The sequence below is a fragment of the Rhinoderma darwinii genome, chromosome 1 (assembly GCF_050947455.1).
Source record: "Rhinoderma darwinii isolate aRhiDar2 chromosome 1, aRhiDar2.hap1, whole genome shotgun sequence".
NCBI classification, from domain to species: domain Eukaryota; kingdom Metazoa; phylum Chordata; class Amphibia; order Anura; family Rhinodermatidae; genus Rhinoderma; species Rhinoderma darwinii.
This window is the reverse complement of record NC_134687.1, coordinates 593,236,290-593,252,560: the sequence shown is the minus strand read 5'-3', so window position 1 is coordinate 593,252,560 and position 16,271 is coordinate 593,236,290. Positions and strand designations below refer to the sequence as shown.

The 16,271-nt window shown below is 43.6% G+C and overlaps 1 protein-coding gene across 2 annotated transcripts in view; it reads right to left on the bottom strand.

The window, feature by feature from the left end:
* Positions 1-16,271, bottom strand: part of NOL6 (nucleolar protein 6) — a 62,949-nt gene that overhangs the window by 4,113 nt on the left and 42,565 nt on the right. For both annotated transcript variants that reach the window (XM_075840376.1, XM_075840384.1), the window contains exon 24: positions 77-277. In XM_075840376.1, the coding sequence (XP_075696491.1) occupies positions 77-277 (201 nt within the window). The remainder of the gene's footprint in view (positions 1-76; positions 278-16,271) is intronic.

Here is a 16,271-nt window from a genome sequence, read left to right as displayed (position 1 = left end):
TATTTTAACCTCTACATATAGCTGGGTGGATCCTTATATGCAGTTGAGAGTCTATGGGCAGTAAGTGCACGCTCACCCTGAGTTCACTCAGATATAACTGGACGGGATCATAGTCCACTACGGGGAAGCAGGAATATTTGACTGCAGCATCTTCCTCCAGAAGTCCACGGACAAAGGACTTGACCGGCTGATCCACGGCTTCCCGATGTCGGGGAATGTGCTTGGGGTTAAGGTGGATGAGAACGTCATAGAGGTCCAAGGGAGGACGGAAAATCATCTGAATAAAGGACAAAAGAGCGTGTTACAATCATGGAGGAATGTTCTAACATCAAAAACTCAAATTACTCCATAGAGCTTCCTCATTTAAAGGGCATGTCCGATCCTCTACAAGAATCCTTAAAATCCAAGTATCAATGAAAGAAAGATCCTTTAAAATCTCTGATGGGTATATGAACATGGGAAGGAGTAATGGTGCCCTTGCTGTGGTTTGACTCCATCCTGCTATTACTCTAACTTCCCGAACGTATTCGTCAAAATGCGTCAGGAATGAGAATATTTCTAGGTATAGTCTAGGTAGAGAGAGCCTGGGCACCGCGGCTCCCTTTTGTGGGTGGTACACGTTTTTGCTTTGAGGGTACATGATGAGTACTATTGTCATTAAAGGGAGAATGCCCATTTATTCCTACCCAAAGGGGTCTATACCCTTCTCTCTTTTTTCCATAAGTTCCATTTAGGTCAGAGTATTGTATGATTTCGATGTTTGTGATAATAGAAGGTTAGAGACTTTGCGTTCAGGTTACTGAAAATAGAAAAATACGCCTGGAAAAGAACGCTTAAAAGACAATTTTACTATTAAATCCTTTAAACTTTGGGCTAGACTAGCCAATATGTCCCTAAAGATACCAGGCTAACCAGGTAGGTAAAAGCTAGATAAGGGTACCAATAGTGAGTAATAATCCACATAAATTTCAACTAATGTAGTAATGCCACATAATCCCAGCTCAAAACAAAACAAACTATCCCTACCTGGACTAGTAGAAAAGTTTTCATTCACACTGAATTGAGATCGGATACCTAGCAGAGTGTACATTCACCCTCAATAGTGACAACGCAACACCTAAGACGTAGTGTGCATTCACCCTGAATAGTGACAACGCAACACCTAAGACGTAGTGTGCATTCACCCTGAATAGTGACAACGCAACACCTAAGACGTAGTGTGCATTCACCCTCAATAGTGACAACGCAACACCTAAGACATAGTGTGCATTCACCCTGAATAGTGACAACGCAACACCTAAGACATAGTGTGCATTCACCCTGAATAGTGACAACGCAACAACTAAGACGTAGTGTGCATTCACCCTCAATAGTGACAACGCAACACCTAAGACATAGTGTGCATTCACCCTGAATAGTGACAACGCAACACCTAAGACATAGTGTGCATTCACCCTGAATAGTGACAACGCAACACCTAAGACATAGTGTGCATTCACACGGAATAGTGACAACGCAACACCTAAGACGTAGTGTGCATTCACACGGAATAGTGACAACGCAACACCTAAGACGTAGTGTGCATTCACACGGAATAGTGACAACGCAACACCTAAGACGTAGTGTGCATTCACCCTGAATAGTGACAACGCAACACCTAAGACATAGTGTGCATTCACACGGAATAGTGACAACGCAACACCTAAGACGTAGTGTGCATTCACACGGAATAGTGACAACGCAACACCTAAGACGTAGTGTGCATTCACACGGAATAGTGACAACGCAACACCTAAGACATAGTGTGCATTCACACGGAATAGTGACAACGCAACACCTAAGACATAGTGTGCATTCACACGGAATAGTGACAACGCAACACCTAAGACATAGTGTGCATTCACACGGAATAGTGACAACGCAACACCTAAGACGTAGTGTGCATTCACACGGAATAGTGACAACGCAACACCTAAGACGTAGTGTGCATTCACACGGAATAGTGACAACGCAACACCTAAGACATAGTGTGCATTCACACGGAATAGTGACAACGCAACACCTAAGACGTAGTGTGCATTCACACGGAATAGTGACAACGCAACACCTAAGACGTAGTGTGCATTCACACGGAATTGAGCACCAGCACATAAAGTAGTGTGTATTCACACCCATATATAACAGCGCAGCACCTATAGCAATAGGCTGCATTCACACTGAATTGAGATCTGATACCTAGCAGAGTGTGCATTCACATGCAATAGTGACAAAGCAACACATAAGACAGTGTGCATTCACACTGAAATGAGCACCAGCACATAAAGTAGTTGCATTCATACTCCTAAATAACAGCGCAAGACATAGTATGCTATCACACTAAGAAAATATTAAACACCTAACGCGTTTCTGCATCCTTTGTTTATATAGGACGTTTCTTCAGAGGTGTATAGTAAAACAGGGCAGATTAGCACATCATTTTTCGTGCACAATTTTCAAACCGCCCTGTGTCTGCTAGAACTTTCCTCTAACAGCATGGCACTGGTATCTGACCGCAGCGCGTGCGAAAGAAACGCCAGCTATTTGAGAACTAAGCCTTGCCCATCCAGAGGCTGGACGATTGAATCATGCCCCCCAATCAAAAAGCGCCATGTCAACAGACGCCGCACTCTCTCAGGAGCTCGTCCAGCTCTATCCTCCCTGACCATATTCAACGACGCCTACCGCCACGTTACCATGGGAACCACAGCTTGACGTGGCACTTTCTGATTGGGGCCATGATTCAATCATCCAGCCTCATATTAAGGCCACTGATTCCCTAATTGGGAGAAAGCTTTATAGTGCCATTTTATGATTCTATGCAGATACAAGGAGTAGCCAAGTGAGTTTTACAGGTGCATCTCACTGGCCAGGCTTGGGATTGGTAAATCTGGGTGTTTGATGGTTTACAGATGTAACCACCACCTGCTGACAGTCAACCCTTGAAGATTTCAGGACTTCTCTGGAGCCCCACAAATGACACACTGTAAATATCTAACTTATATGGTAGGACTCTATTCAATGACACAGGATGCAGATTTTTACATTATAACTTTGTAGAATCGAATGAAGTCAGAAGTAAGGGGTTAAAAGGACACCACGATCTAGTAAAGAGAACTCAGAGCAAACAGAAACTTTCTCCATGTAACATAGTATCACTGCAGATCTTATCGGTTATGAAATGTCACCGTCACATCTGCCCGATACATTGTGTCAAATCCTAAAAACCACTTGTTACAGAGCAACAATCAATGCATGCTTAGACTTGTAGTTCCCCAAAAGCTGGAAGCTACAGGCTGACAAACGTTATAATGTATTATTACAATAATTTTTTTTACAATTATAAAACATGCTCTAGTGCATAACGTTTACTTCACCTGGAAATTCCCTTATAAGTTAGCATTAGGGCTTATTCACACGAACATATAATATGTCCATGCTACGCGCGTGATTTTCACGCGCGTCACACGGACCTATGTTACTGAATGGGGCCATTTAGACTGTCAGTGAATTTCACGCAGCGTATGCAGTGATGCAGTGTGTTCGGTCCGGGAAATGCGGCCGACATATGGACCGTATATCACTTACCGAACACGCTCGTGTGAATCCGGCTTAACACGGACCCTAATAACAGGGACAGTAAAGGTACTCCCAAGCAACAGTCACAGTGCCGCCCTGCAACAAAGACAGGCCCCAGAAACAGCTGCAGTGCCCCCGAGCAACAGAATGAGCCGCAGTGCCTCCAGCAACAGAGAAAGCTGCAGTGCCTCTAGCAACAAAGATAGGACCCAGAAACAGAGACAGTCGCAATGCCTCCAGCAACAAAGATAGGACCCAGAAACAGAGACAGTCGCAGTGGCCCCCAGCAAGTGAGCTGCAGTGCCACGCAGCAACAGAGAAATCCGCAGTGCCCCCCCAGCAACAGAGACAGCTTCAGTGACCCTCCAGCAACTGAGACCGCCTCAGTGCCCCCACCAAAAAGTTGCTGTGCCCCCAACAATGACAGAAGCAGTGCTCCCAATGACAAGGACTGCTGCAGTGCTCCAAGAGTGCTAGCCACTTCACACAAAAGCGATGCCCTTTTTTACTGTCACACACATACATGTGAGCAGTGAAGGGAGAGCGAGGTAGCAGTCAAGTGACAGCACACCTGTTCTCTGCATTAAAAAAAAGGCGCAGCCACATGTTTCTGTATTGTCGCGCTTTTTCATTAGAAATGGTCGCAGGCAGCAGATTGTGCACCTCTACTCTAGAATCTGTAAACTTAGGTTTAAAGTAAATAACACGTAATCATTGTGTAATAAAAAATTCTGCAACGTCACAATATATTTTGGATTTTATTTCCTCACCTTTGTCAAGATTTCTGCTAGCGGTCAGTGAATGAGAACATAGAACCTACTCACAGCTGAGGGTTTGTTACAGTTGTATCCAGTCTAGACAATCCCTCTCCTGATAGTTTGCTACAACGTATCAGTGCAGGGAGTCCAGGCTGTTTAGCTCACAGATATTGTGTACACTGGATACAATGGCTACAAAACCTGAGCTGTGAGCAGTATTAGGTCTGTACAGGGTCTTCAGCCTCTTTATGTAACCAAAAGTGTTAACTGTCCATTCACCCATCATCACCTGGTGATCCAGGTTTCCTTCTAATTCAGCATGCAACCGTAGATTTCGTCCGTAATTATGGACCCATTTATTTCTATGGCCGACAGACCCCTTCCAGTATATTTGCGGGAAGGTGTTCGTGCCGTAGAAAGGCTCCGCAAAAGTTAGGACATGTCCTATTTTTTGCTTTTTACGGACCGTGCTCCCATACTTTATATGGAAATGCAGGTGGCTATTTGCGGCCGTCAGTGCCTGTAATCACGGACAGTGATTACGGGCACGGTCGTGTGCAGTGGGGCTCAGGAAAACAGAAAGGAAAGACTCCAATGGACAAAAGAGTGCAAAATTTGGATCACTGAACAGTAGAAAAACTTCGCCCGGTAAGAGGAATCCATATTTCTGTGGCATCATGCTGATTGGAGGGTCAGAATTTGGCGCAGGCAGCAGGAATCGTTGAACACTTCCTGAACAGTTCAAGCTGGTGGAATCGGAGTAATGCTGTGGAGAATGTTTTTTTGGCATGCCCTGGAACCTCTGATACATACATGTGAATGGATGTTTGAACAGTAGGGCTTACCTAAGCATTGTAGCCGACCAATTAATTCCTACATGGCAGCGGTTTATTGCAGAAGGACAATTTGGCGGCAGCTGCGAGAAGCTATCCTGTCCACATGGGACAATATTCCTGCAGAATGATTTCAACACCTAGTGTAATATATGACCCAATGAATTACTGCGGTTCTGAAGGCCAAAGGAGGTCAAATGCGCTACTAGATGGGTGTCTCCAATAAAGTGAGTATTCAGTATATATCAGTGTATGTAAATGTCACATCCAATAGTTCAGAATTTCCAATAATATGGCATCTTGGCGGACCTGCAATGTGGATAATATATAAACATATTTCCGGAAAACTTATTTTAATAAGATGAGCATTTTTGGCAAGGAGTATAGTTTGAGACCAGGTAACATAGTCCTCTTATAGTACACGGTAATAAAGACCAACCATGACTAAGGCCTTATTCACACGAACGAGTGCGTTTTGCAGTTCCGTGTGTCATCAGTTAATACTGCGTGGCTGCGTGATTTTCACGCATATGCCATCCTTATGACACGCGGTTTTGATGGTTGGAAACTGCAAAGAATGTGGCGGTTTTTGTTTTTTTCTTCATTTCTTTAACAACTGTAGCGCAAATCATGCGCGCCACACGGAAGTGCGTCCGTATGGTGGGCGCGGTTTTCACGCACCCATTGACTTCAATGGGTGCGTGATGCGCGAAAAATGCCCAAGTATAGGACATGTCGTGAGTTTTACGCAGCGGACACACGCTGCGTGAAAATCACCGACTGTCTGAACGGCCCCATTGAGTTACATAGATCCGTGCGACGCGCGTGAAAATCACGTGAAAAACGTTCGTGTGAATAAGGCCTAACTGCACCAGATCTTACATGCTGCACCAAATAAAAACTGAATTTTTCATTACATGGAGCAAGGTGGGGGATTAATATTAACCCTTTCAGGACCAAGGGTCATCGATGCCTCAATGACCAGAACCATTTTTTTCAAATCTGACGTGTCATTTTATGTGGTAATAACTCTGGAATGCTTTTGCCTATCCAAGCGATTAGAAGATTGTTTTCTCGTGACATATTGTACTTTATGTTAGTGGAAAAATTTGGTCAATAAATTCATAGCTTATTTGTGAAAAACACCAAAATGTAAAAGAAAATTTGCAAAAATTATAATTTTTCTAATTTTAAATGTAATCTACTTGTAAAACAGATAGTAATACCACACAAAATTGTTGCTAATTAACATCCCCCATATGTCTACTTTATATTTGCATCATTTTTTTCACGTCCTTCTATTTTTCTAGGACGTTACAAGCCTTAGAACTTTAGCAGCAATTTCTCACATTTTCAAGAAAATTTCAAAAGGCTATTTTGTCAAGGACCAGTTCAGTTCTGAAGTGGCTTTGAGGGCCTTATGTACTAGATAGACCCCCATAAATCACCCCATTTTAAAAACTGCTCCCCTCAAAGTATTCAAAACAGCATTCAGAAAGTTTCTTAACCCTTTAGGCGTTTCACAGGAATTAAAGCAAAGTAGAGGTGAAATTTACAAATGTCATTTTTTTTGCCGAAATTCATTCGTAATCCATTTTCTCTGTAACACAGAAAGTTGTACCAGAGAAATGCAACTCAATATTTATTGCCCAGATTCTGAAGTTTTTAGAAATATCCCTCTAGTATGATAATGGACTGAAGCACCGGCCTCAGAAGCAAAGGAGCACCTAGAGGATTTTGGGGGTCTCCTTTTTTTAGATTATATTTTAGGCACCATGTCAGGTGGAATCTCCCCAAAGTGGTTTTGGAAACTACACACCTCAAGGAATTTATCTAGGGGTATAGTTCGCATCTTGACCCGACAGGTCTTTGGCTATATTTATTGGAATAGGTCTGTGAAAATGAAAATCTACTTTTTTTCTGAAAAAATATAAAAAAATTAAATTTTTACAAGGAATAAAGAATAAAAAGCACCCCAAAACTTCTAAAGCCTTTTCTCACGATTACGGCAATACCCCATATGTGGTAATAAACTGCTGTTTGGACTCACGGCAGAGCTCAGAAGGGAAGGAGAGCCATTTGGCTTTTGGAACGCAGATTTTGCTTGGTAATAGTTCAGTTTGGGGTTTTGCTGGTATTTCAGTTTATAATGTGGGGGCATATGTAAGCTGGGCAGAGTACATCAGGGCATCATAGGAGGGTATAATAATGGGGTAAATAAATAATTCATAGATGTGTGGCCGGTGTCGCACTGATAAATGGTGCCCAATCTTATCCGCTTTTGGACACTCTGCACAATTTCTGTCACTATATTCTGAGCGCCAGAACTTTTTTTTCTTTTTTTCTTTACCGGAGCCGTGCAAGGGCTTATTTGTTACGTTACAATCTGTAGTTTTCATTGGTACCATTTTAGGGTACATGTGATTTTTGATCACTTTTTATTCTATTTTTTGGCAAGCAAAGTGACAAAAAAAACATACATTTTGACAATTTTTCTTGTCCTTTTTTTTTTTTTACAGGAATCACTGTGCGCTATAAATGACATTTTACTTTATTCTGCAGGTCGGTACGATTACGGCGATACCATGTATATAGTTTTTTTTATGTTTTGTGCGTTTGCGCAATAAAATCCCTTTTCTATAAAATAATTTTTTGTGTCCCCATATTCTGAGAGCCATAATTTATTTATTTTTATTCAAAAAAGCTGTGTAAGGGCTTGTTTTTTGCGGGACGGGTTGTAGTTTTTATTGGTATTATTTTGGGGTACATGCAGATTTTTGATCACTTTTTATTCTATATTTTGGGAGGGGTGATGACCAAAAAAATAGTGATGCTAGTATTGTTTTTTAATTATTTTTTGCCGTGTTTACCCTGCGGGAAAAATAATATTATAGTTTTATAGTTGGGGTCGTTACGAACGCGGTGATACCAAATATGTGTACTTTTTTAACGTTTTATTTTTTTTCCTATAATAAAAGACTTATTATAGGAAAAAAAAAGCATTTTTTGTTTTGTAACTTATAACTTGTTTTTACACTTTTATAAAACATTTTTATTACTTTTTTTTTTTTACTTGAAGACCTGCAGCACTGATGGTTGCTATAATACATTACACTACTCAGGTAGTGTAACGTGTTATAAACTGTCAGTGTGACGTTGACAGTCACACTGACAGGAAGCCTATGAGGACCAGTTGGTCCTCATAGGCTTCCGTGAATGGCAGACCCAGAGGCCGTTGTATGGCCTCCGGTTTTGCCATGCAACCGTCGGCAGCACCCGCAATCGGTCCTCTGGAAAGTTTGTTGTAGCAACAAACTTTCCAGTTTGTTGCTACAACAAACTTTCCCTGCGATCACATGATCGGGTCCTGAACCAATCAGGTCCCGATCATGTCTCCGGGACCAGAGGCAGGGGTTAACAGCGCGATCCGGGTGTCAGCACTACTCTGAGACACCCGGATCGCCCTTTTAACACCAACTGTGAATTCATGTCGGCGCTGCACAGAGCCCAGAAAGCGCCGACGTAAGTTTACTGTGGGCGGTCAGGAAGCGCTTAATGACGGTGTTCATATTCTCTGTAGCCGAACCAATCGGTTCGGCTGTCAGTGAGCAGGTTGCAAAGAAATTTCTCCTGATTATTACCACATATGGGGTATTACCATAATCAGGATAAATTGCTTTACAAATGTTGAGGTGCTTTTTCTCCTTTTTTCCTCATAAAAATTAGAAAATTCTGTTTTTTTTCCGAAAAAAAGTCTCTTTTCATCTTCACAGACTAATTCCAATAAATTCAGCAAAAAACCTGTGGGGTCAAAATGCTAACTATACCACTAGAAAAATTTCTTGAGGGGTATAGTTTCCAAAATGGGGTCACTTTTGGGGGGATTCCACTGTTTAGGTCCCTCCAGGGCGTTGCAAACGTGACACGGCACCAAAAACCATTCCAGTAAAATCAGAGCTCCAAAATCCAAATGGCGCTCCTTCCCTTCTGAGCCTTGCCGTGGGTCCAAACAGCAGTTTATTACCACATATGGGGTATTACCATAAACTGCTGTTTGGACCCACGGCAGGGCTCAGAAGGGACGGAGCACCATTTGGATTTTGCAGCTCAGATTTTTCTGAATTGGTTTCTGGGGGCCATGTCGCATTTGCAGAGTCCCTGAAGTAGCAGTACAGTAGAAATTCCCCAGGTGTGATCCCAATTTGGAGATTATACCCCTGAAAGAATTAAATTAGAGCTGTAGTGAGCATTTTGAGCCCTCAGGTGTTTTATAGATTTTATTAGAATTGGTCCATGAAAATTAATTTATTTTTTTTCCAATAACCTGTAGATTTAGCTCATAATTTTTCATTTCCACAAGGAATACAGGAGAAAAGACACCCCAAAATGTGTTACACAATTTCTCCTGAGTAGGGAAATAACCCATATGTGGTTGTAAACGGCTATTTGGACATACGGCAAGGGTCTAAACGGAAAAAGCGCAATTTCGCTTTTGAAGTGGAGATTTTACAAAATTTGTTTTTGTCGCCATGTTGCATTGCGCGGAGGTACCAGTACAGTGAAAACTCCCGAGAAGTGACCCCATTTAGGAAACTACACCCCTCCAGGAATTAATCTAGAAGTGTAGTGAGCATTTTGACCCCCAAAGGTTTTGCAGAAATTAGTGCACAGTGGATGTTGCAGATTGAAAATTGCCATTTTCCGCAGATATGATATTTCAGTGCCCAATGTGTTGGGCCCAGCTTGTACCACTGGAGACATACGCCCCATAAATTGTTAAGTGGTTCTCCAGAGTACGGTAATACCCCATATGTGGTCATAAACTGCTGTTTGGGCACACTGCCAGGCCCAGAAGGAGCGCCATTTGGCTTTTGGAGCGCAGATTTTGCTTGGTAGTAGTTTTGTTTAGTGTTTTACTGGTGTTTCAGTTTATAATGTGGGGGCACATGTAAGCTGGGCGGAGTGCATCAGGGTATATGTAAGCTGGGCGGAGTACATCAGGGTATATGTAACCTGGGCGGAGTGCATCAGGGTATATGTAAGCTGGGCGGAGTACATCAGGGTATATGTAAGCTGGGCGGAGTGCATCAGGGTATATGTAAGCTGGGCGGAGTACATCAGGGTATATGTAAACTGGGCGGAGTACATCAGGGTATATGTAAGCTGGGCGGAGTACATCAGGGTATATGTAAGCTGGGCGGAGTACATCAGGGTATATGTAAGCTGGGCGGAGTACATCAGGGTATATGTAAGCTATGTGGAGTACATCAGGGTATATGTAAGCTGGGCGGAGTGCAACAGGTCATAATAGGATGATGTAATAATGGGGAGAATGAATAATAAAATTAATTATCCATGGATAGTGAAGCACGCTTTGAACCAATCCTTTATGCGCAGGCCGGATTATTGGGTGCAGGAGTCGCACTTCTAAAGGGTGTCTGTGGTGTTGTACAAAACATCCGCACTCCAGCATTGCCTAATCTTTGACTTCTTCACTAGCCCCATATGTAGCACAGACCTCAAAATGTCATAGTTTCCGCTGCATTTACAGGGTCTACCAGTGGGGGCTGCAAATGATGACGTGGGGTTTTAGGTGAAGAACTCCTGCACATATAAATTAGTCTGGGCCGTCGTTTTGCATTATTGCGTTCCAAGAGTCATAACTTTTTATTTTTCCGTTGACGAGCTATGTGAGTGCTTGATTTTCATGGGACGAGCTGTAGCTTTTATTAGTATTATTTTGGGGTACATGCGATAATTTGATCAGTTTTTATTCCATTTTTTGTGAGGTGAGGAGACCAAAAAACAGAAATTCTTTCACTGTTTTTTTTTATAATTTTTTTACCGGAGTTCTCTGTGCAGGATAAACAACATGTTTACTTTATTCTGCGGTTCGATACGAAATTTATATCGTTTTTATATGTTTTACTACTTTTAGGCCTCATTCACACGGCAGGGTTTCCCGGCCGGGTGCCGGCCGTTCATAAATCGGCCGGCACCCGGCTGCATTAGGAATAATAGACTCCTAATGGGGCTATTCACACGACCGATTTTTTGACGGCCGGGAAATCCGGCCGTCAAAAAATAGGACATGCTCTATCTTTGCCCGGGTACCCGGCCGCCCGGCTCCCATAGAAGTCTATGGGGCCGGGTATTACACGGCCATCACCGGAATGTGTTCCGAGTGATGTCCGGGTTTCCCGGCGCTTGCGCTCTATCTCCTCCTCCTCACAGCGCAGAGTGCATGTGAGGAGGAGGAGTTGATGCCATTCTGCCGAATGGCATCGCTGTACACGGTGTGGCAGGGCCGGGGTGTACAGCAGGAGGAAGGGAGCGCTGCGCTGGCTCCCTTCCCCTGCTTGAAAAGCACCCTGGCCCGGCGACACCTTCGATGGCGCCGCTAGCAGCTGCAGCTGCTGCTGCTGCGGCTGCTACTACCGTAGCGACGCCACTATAGCAGAGCGGGGAGGTATCTCCCCGCTCTGCTATGTGCTAGCCGCACTTTAGCTCCTTGAAGGAGCGGAATCCCCGTGTTTTCGGGGATTCCGCTCCTGGACAGAGCGCTTGATGTCTCTGTCCATATCTGGGCAGTGACATCAGGGGAAACTCCTGAAGCGGAATCCCCGAACACATGGGGATTCCCCTTCAGGAGTTGCCGCTGATGTCACTGTCCGGATCTGCCCGGCCCGGCACGGATGCAAAACTTAATGCAAACCGGCCGGGCAGAATGGCCGATTTTACCGGCCGGCACTCGGGCTCGGGAACGACCCGTTCGTGTGAATCCCGCCTTACAAAATAAAAACCTTTTTTCTAAATAAAATGTTTTAGTGTCACCATGTCCTGAGAGTCATAACTTTTTTATTTTTTTGTCGACTGAGCTTTGTGAGGGCTTGTTTTTTGCGTGACACATTGTAGTTTTTATTGGTACCATGTTTGGCTATGCTCGACTTCTTGATCACTTTTTATTCCATTTTTTTGGAAACAACGTGACCAAAAAAGGAAATTCTGCCATTGTTTTTTATTGTATTTTTTTACGGTGTTCACCGTGCGGAATAAATAATATTATATTTTCTTTAGGTCAGGCCGATACGAACGCGGTGATACCTATTATGTCTAGTTTTTATTTCGTTTTTTTTCTAATTAAAAAGGGCTTGATCAGGGAAAGAGGGCGATTATTGTTTTTATTACGTAATACTTTTATTTATTTATCTAAAACTTTTTTTTTTTCACTTTTTATTTTACACTTACTAGGAGACTGGAAGATCTGATCTTCTGATCCCCTGTACAATACACTGTCATTTTACAACTGACAGTTGAGCCTATTACATCCTGCCTTGGGCAGGATCTAATAGGCTCCCGTACCTGGCAACCAGGTGGGGGATGTGGGGTGCAGAGGGAGCCCCCTCCCTCTGTATCAATCACTTAAATGCCGCTGTTGCTATTGACAGTGGCATTTAAGGGGTTAAACTACAGCGATCGGAGAGGACAGTGATCGCTGTTGTTGCAGTGGGATGTCGGCTGTATATTACAGCCGACACCCGATGAAGATGGAGCGCGCACAGCTCCTGTGCCCGCTTCATCCTCAGGGCGTTACTATACGCCCATTTTCGGGAAGGGTTAATAAAAATAGTGGGGTTTTTTTTGTTTTACATGGCTTTCTCTGATCTCCTCACGGATCTCACAGAAATGAGGAGATCAGAGAAAGTGACAGGAGCTTTCTCCTGTAGACGACATCACAGATGGCTGTGATTGGTCCGTTGTCAGAGACTGACCAATCACAGCAATCGCCGGCATGGGGGCCTGCTAATTGGTCCCCACGCCGGTAGCAGAGACGGTTAGCTGTCAATGACAGCTGCCGCCGCTGTTATATCACTATGTGATTTCACATATTGACAGTTTATTCCTTCTCCGCAATAGTACGGCGAAGGTCCGCTGCAATGAGCGGCGTGCGCCGTACTATTGCGGAGAGGGTACGCAACGGGTTAAAGCGTACCTAATCTATCAAGTGACTTTTCAGAATAAGCGGTCACATGTGTGTACATGAGGAACAACACTATTTCTGGTCATTATATGACTTGTATTCTGCATTATTTAGCAGCTTTCCCCTCTGCAGGCTCGCTCTCTAATTCTGAATTGACGCTGAGCTAGTTGGCTAGTTGCACACATAGAAGAGGAGAATCCTGCTCTCCTATCTCTATCATATATACACTCCTCAACATCAAGAAGGAAAAGTCTTGGAATTGTGGAAATCACAGGATCGATAGACATGTTAATGATATGAAAAATGATTTAAAAAAAATCCAAACATCTTGATTTATTCAGTATTAAGTATGAGCACCATGCGCAGAATTACTCGCCTTGGCATGCTATCAATGAGGTTATTAATGGTTGTCTGAGGAATGTTATGCCACGCTGAATGCACTTGGGCACGCAAATAATCAAGATTGGCTCCTGGCAGCTCCCTTAGTAATTGCCGACCAATGACGTCACAGATGTCGATGGGAGACAAGCCCTGGGACACTGCAGGCCATGGTAGCACGTTTAGGCCACGCAGGCTGCTCACAGTAGTACAAGCAACATGCGGCCTGGCGTTGTCCTGTTAAAAAACGGCTTCTGGGACACTTTGGAGAAATGGCCGAACCACTGGTTCCACGACCAAATCAATGTAACGCCGAGCTGTTAGTGTACCTGAAATGAAGACTAGAGGGATCCGGCTACTGTACATTATGCCAGTCCACACCATAATCCCGGGAATAGGACCGGTGTGACGTTCTCTTGTGAAATCTGGATAAAGAAAACAATGAGGAGGACGACACGGCGCTCCTCTAAGGTAATATTGTAAGGAACAGGGGACAATGTGAGCAAAAGGCGAGCTGATGTACTCACCTGGCAGTGTTGTGCTAGGATAGGCACAACACTATTGCTGAGCATGGAAAGTAGAATGACATGAAGATCGTTGTGGAAGTTGGCTGCCACCCGCTGCTATCCCACGAGAAAAAGTTCTGTTCCCGGGGAAAACGAACACAGGATGTGAAGGGGGAAAAAATGCAGTATTCGGGACACGGCGCCTGACAGGTAGATATTCAAAACGGAGTATGTTATGGTAGGCTTTATTTGTAATAGATACTACGCGTTTCAGGACCGGACAGGTCCCTTCCTCAGGTACATACTCCGTTTTGAATATCTACCTGTCAGGCGCAGTGTCCCGAATACTGCATTTTTTTCCCCTTCACATCCTGTGTTCTCTTGTGAAGGCCTTTTCATGGCATTGCCCACATGATCTCCAGACCAATCTCCGGCTATCACTGCGTCCGAGACAAAAGTGAGTCTCATCGCTGAAGACTATAGACCTCCATTTCAGCCTCCATTGCCATCTTGTTGCCCACCATGATAGCTTTTGAGAGCGGTGGCGTGTGGTTAATGGAACACCTGTAGCTGGACGTCTGGCTCGTAGCCCAATGACGTGCAAATGCCTTCCGATGGTTTGTGTTGACACTGGTTGCCTCCCTAGGCTTGGGACGGAACGTCCAATTTCACTTTCAGTACAGAATGGATCACTACACGCCATTCTTCCAATCGGACGATCCGCCCTTGCAGGGGTTCGCCTCCGCGCACCTCATGCAGTCATTCCCATTCATTAGTGTTCTCCCAACCTCTGGGACATGCAACGTTGAACAGTGCTGACATCTCGGCCTAGGCGCGTATCGATCTGCCGGAGTGATAAACCAAGGTCTCACAGTTCAAGAAGTTGACGAACAGGAGGCATCACACAATCATCCCCATCGCTTGATCCAATTTTTTAGGTTTTATGTGGCTAAATAAACTTTGCTTTCAATCTGGCTTTTATATACACACACACACACACACACACACACACACACGCCACCGTTTGGAGCTAGGTGCTTGAAAAGGTGATCATTTGCAGGTCTTAGCTACACAATTTGCATAACATTATGGCTTGTCCTTCTTGGTGTTGCAATATCAATGTGGAGTGTAAATAGAAGCTGCAGCAGCAACGGAACAGGTTACACAGTAGTAATAAACAGTGTAGCTTAGAATCCACTAAGGTGAGATATAACTCGAACTAAAAAGCTGCAGCAGAATCTCTGTGTGTCAACGCTCTCTCACTATGCTTCTGCTCCCGCCCCTCCATAGACTTCTACATGCAGCAGTAACCCGATCCCCTCAGTGAGCTAATAGTCAGTTTTGTCTTCAGGAGACGGATTTAGCAGTAAATTTAGAGTAATTTAGAGTAACAGTGATGGGGGGCTGATAAGTACAGAAATAGGAATGTTTTTTCCTAATAATATATATTACAAAGTTTATTATATTCACTTATACTATTGATTTATGCAAAGTTTGTTGAAAAGTAAGTGTCCATTTAAAAGGAGAACTCAACTCATTATAGACTTAAGCTGATAACTCCCCCGAAGTGAGACAACAAGGATGATCGGGCTTGAAAACTGTACACTGGACTAAAATGAGAAAAATAAGTCCTTTTTACATGCCCCGTGATGCATCATTTCCAATTGAGCCTGTTTAGACCTTTCCGATCAAGAGCAGAACTTAATAGTAACAAAACTACTGTGCTCTTACTAACTGATTCCAGTGTATAGAAAGTTAAAAAACAGAATAAAACGGAGACACACACACATTTTGTGAAGTAGGGGGAAATAAGTGTCAGTGTAGAAACTATACTGTGATGTCAACGGTATATCCAGGTTTTTTTTTTGTTTTTTTTTAATCAAATACTTTTTATTGTAAAGTTTCAACAAGTACATTAACATACACAAAAAGGAACACCCTCCCCCCACCCTTTCCGCTCGACCAGGCATCAGGGGAGAAAAAGGACGAAACATGAAAATGGCACATAAAGTTCTCGCCACGCAGGGAATGTACATATACAATTCCGTTAACATTTATAGAACAGATATCGCAGAAATAGAGGGTGACCTAGCGCATATAAACACAGAGGTACATGCAAGCATATATATTGGTTAGTGCCCACCCCTCACTTCTACAGCAGTCGCCCAGTATCCAAACCCCTATGGAGTAGGAGACGTAG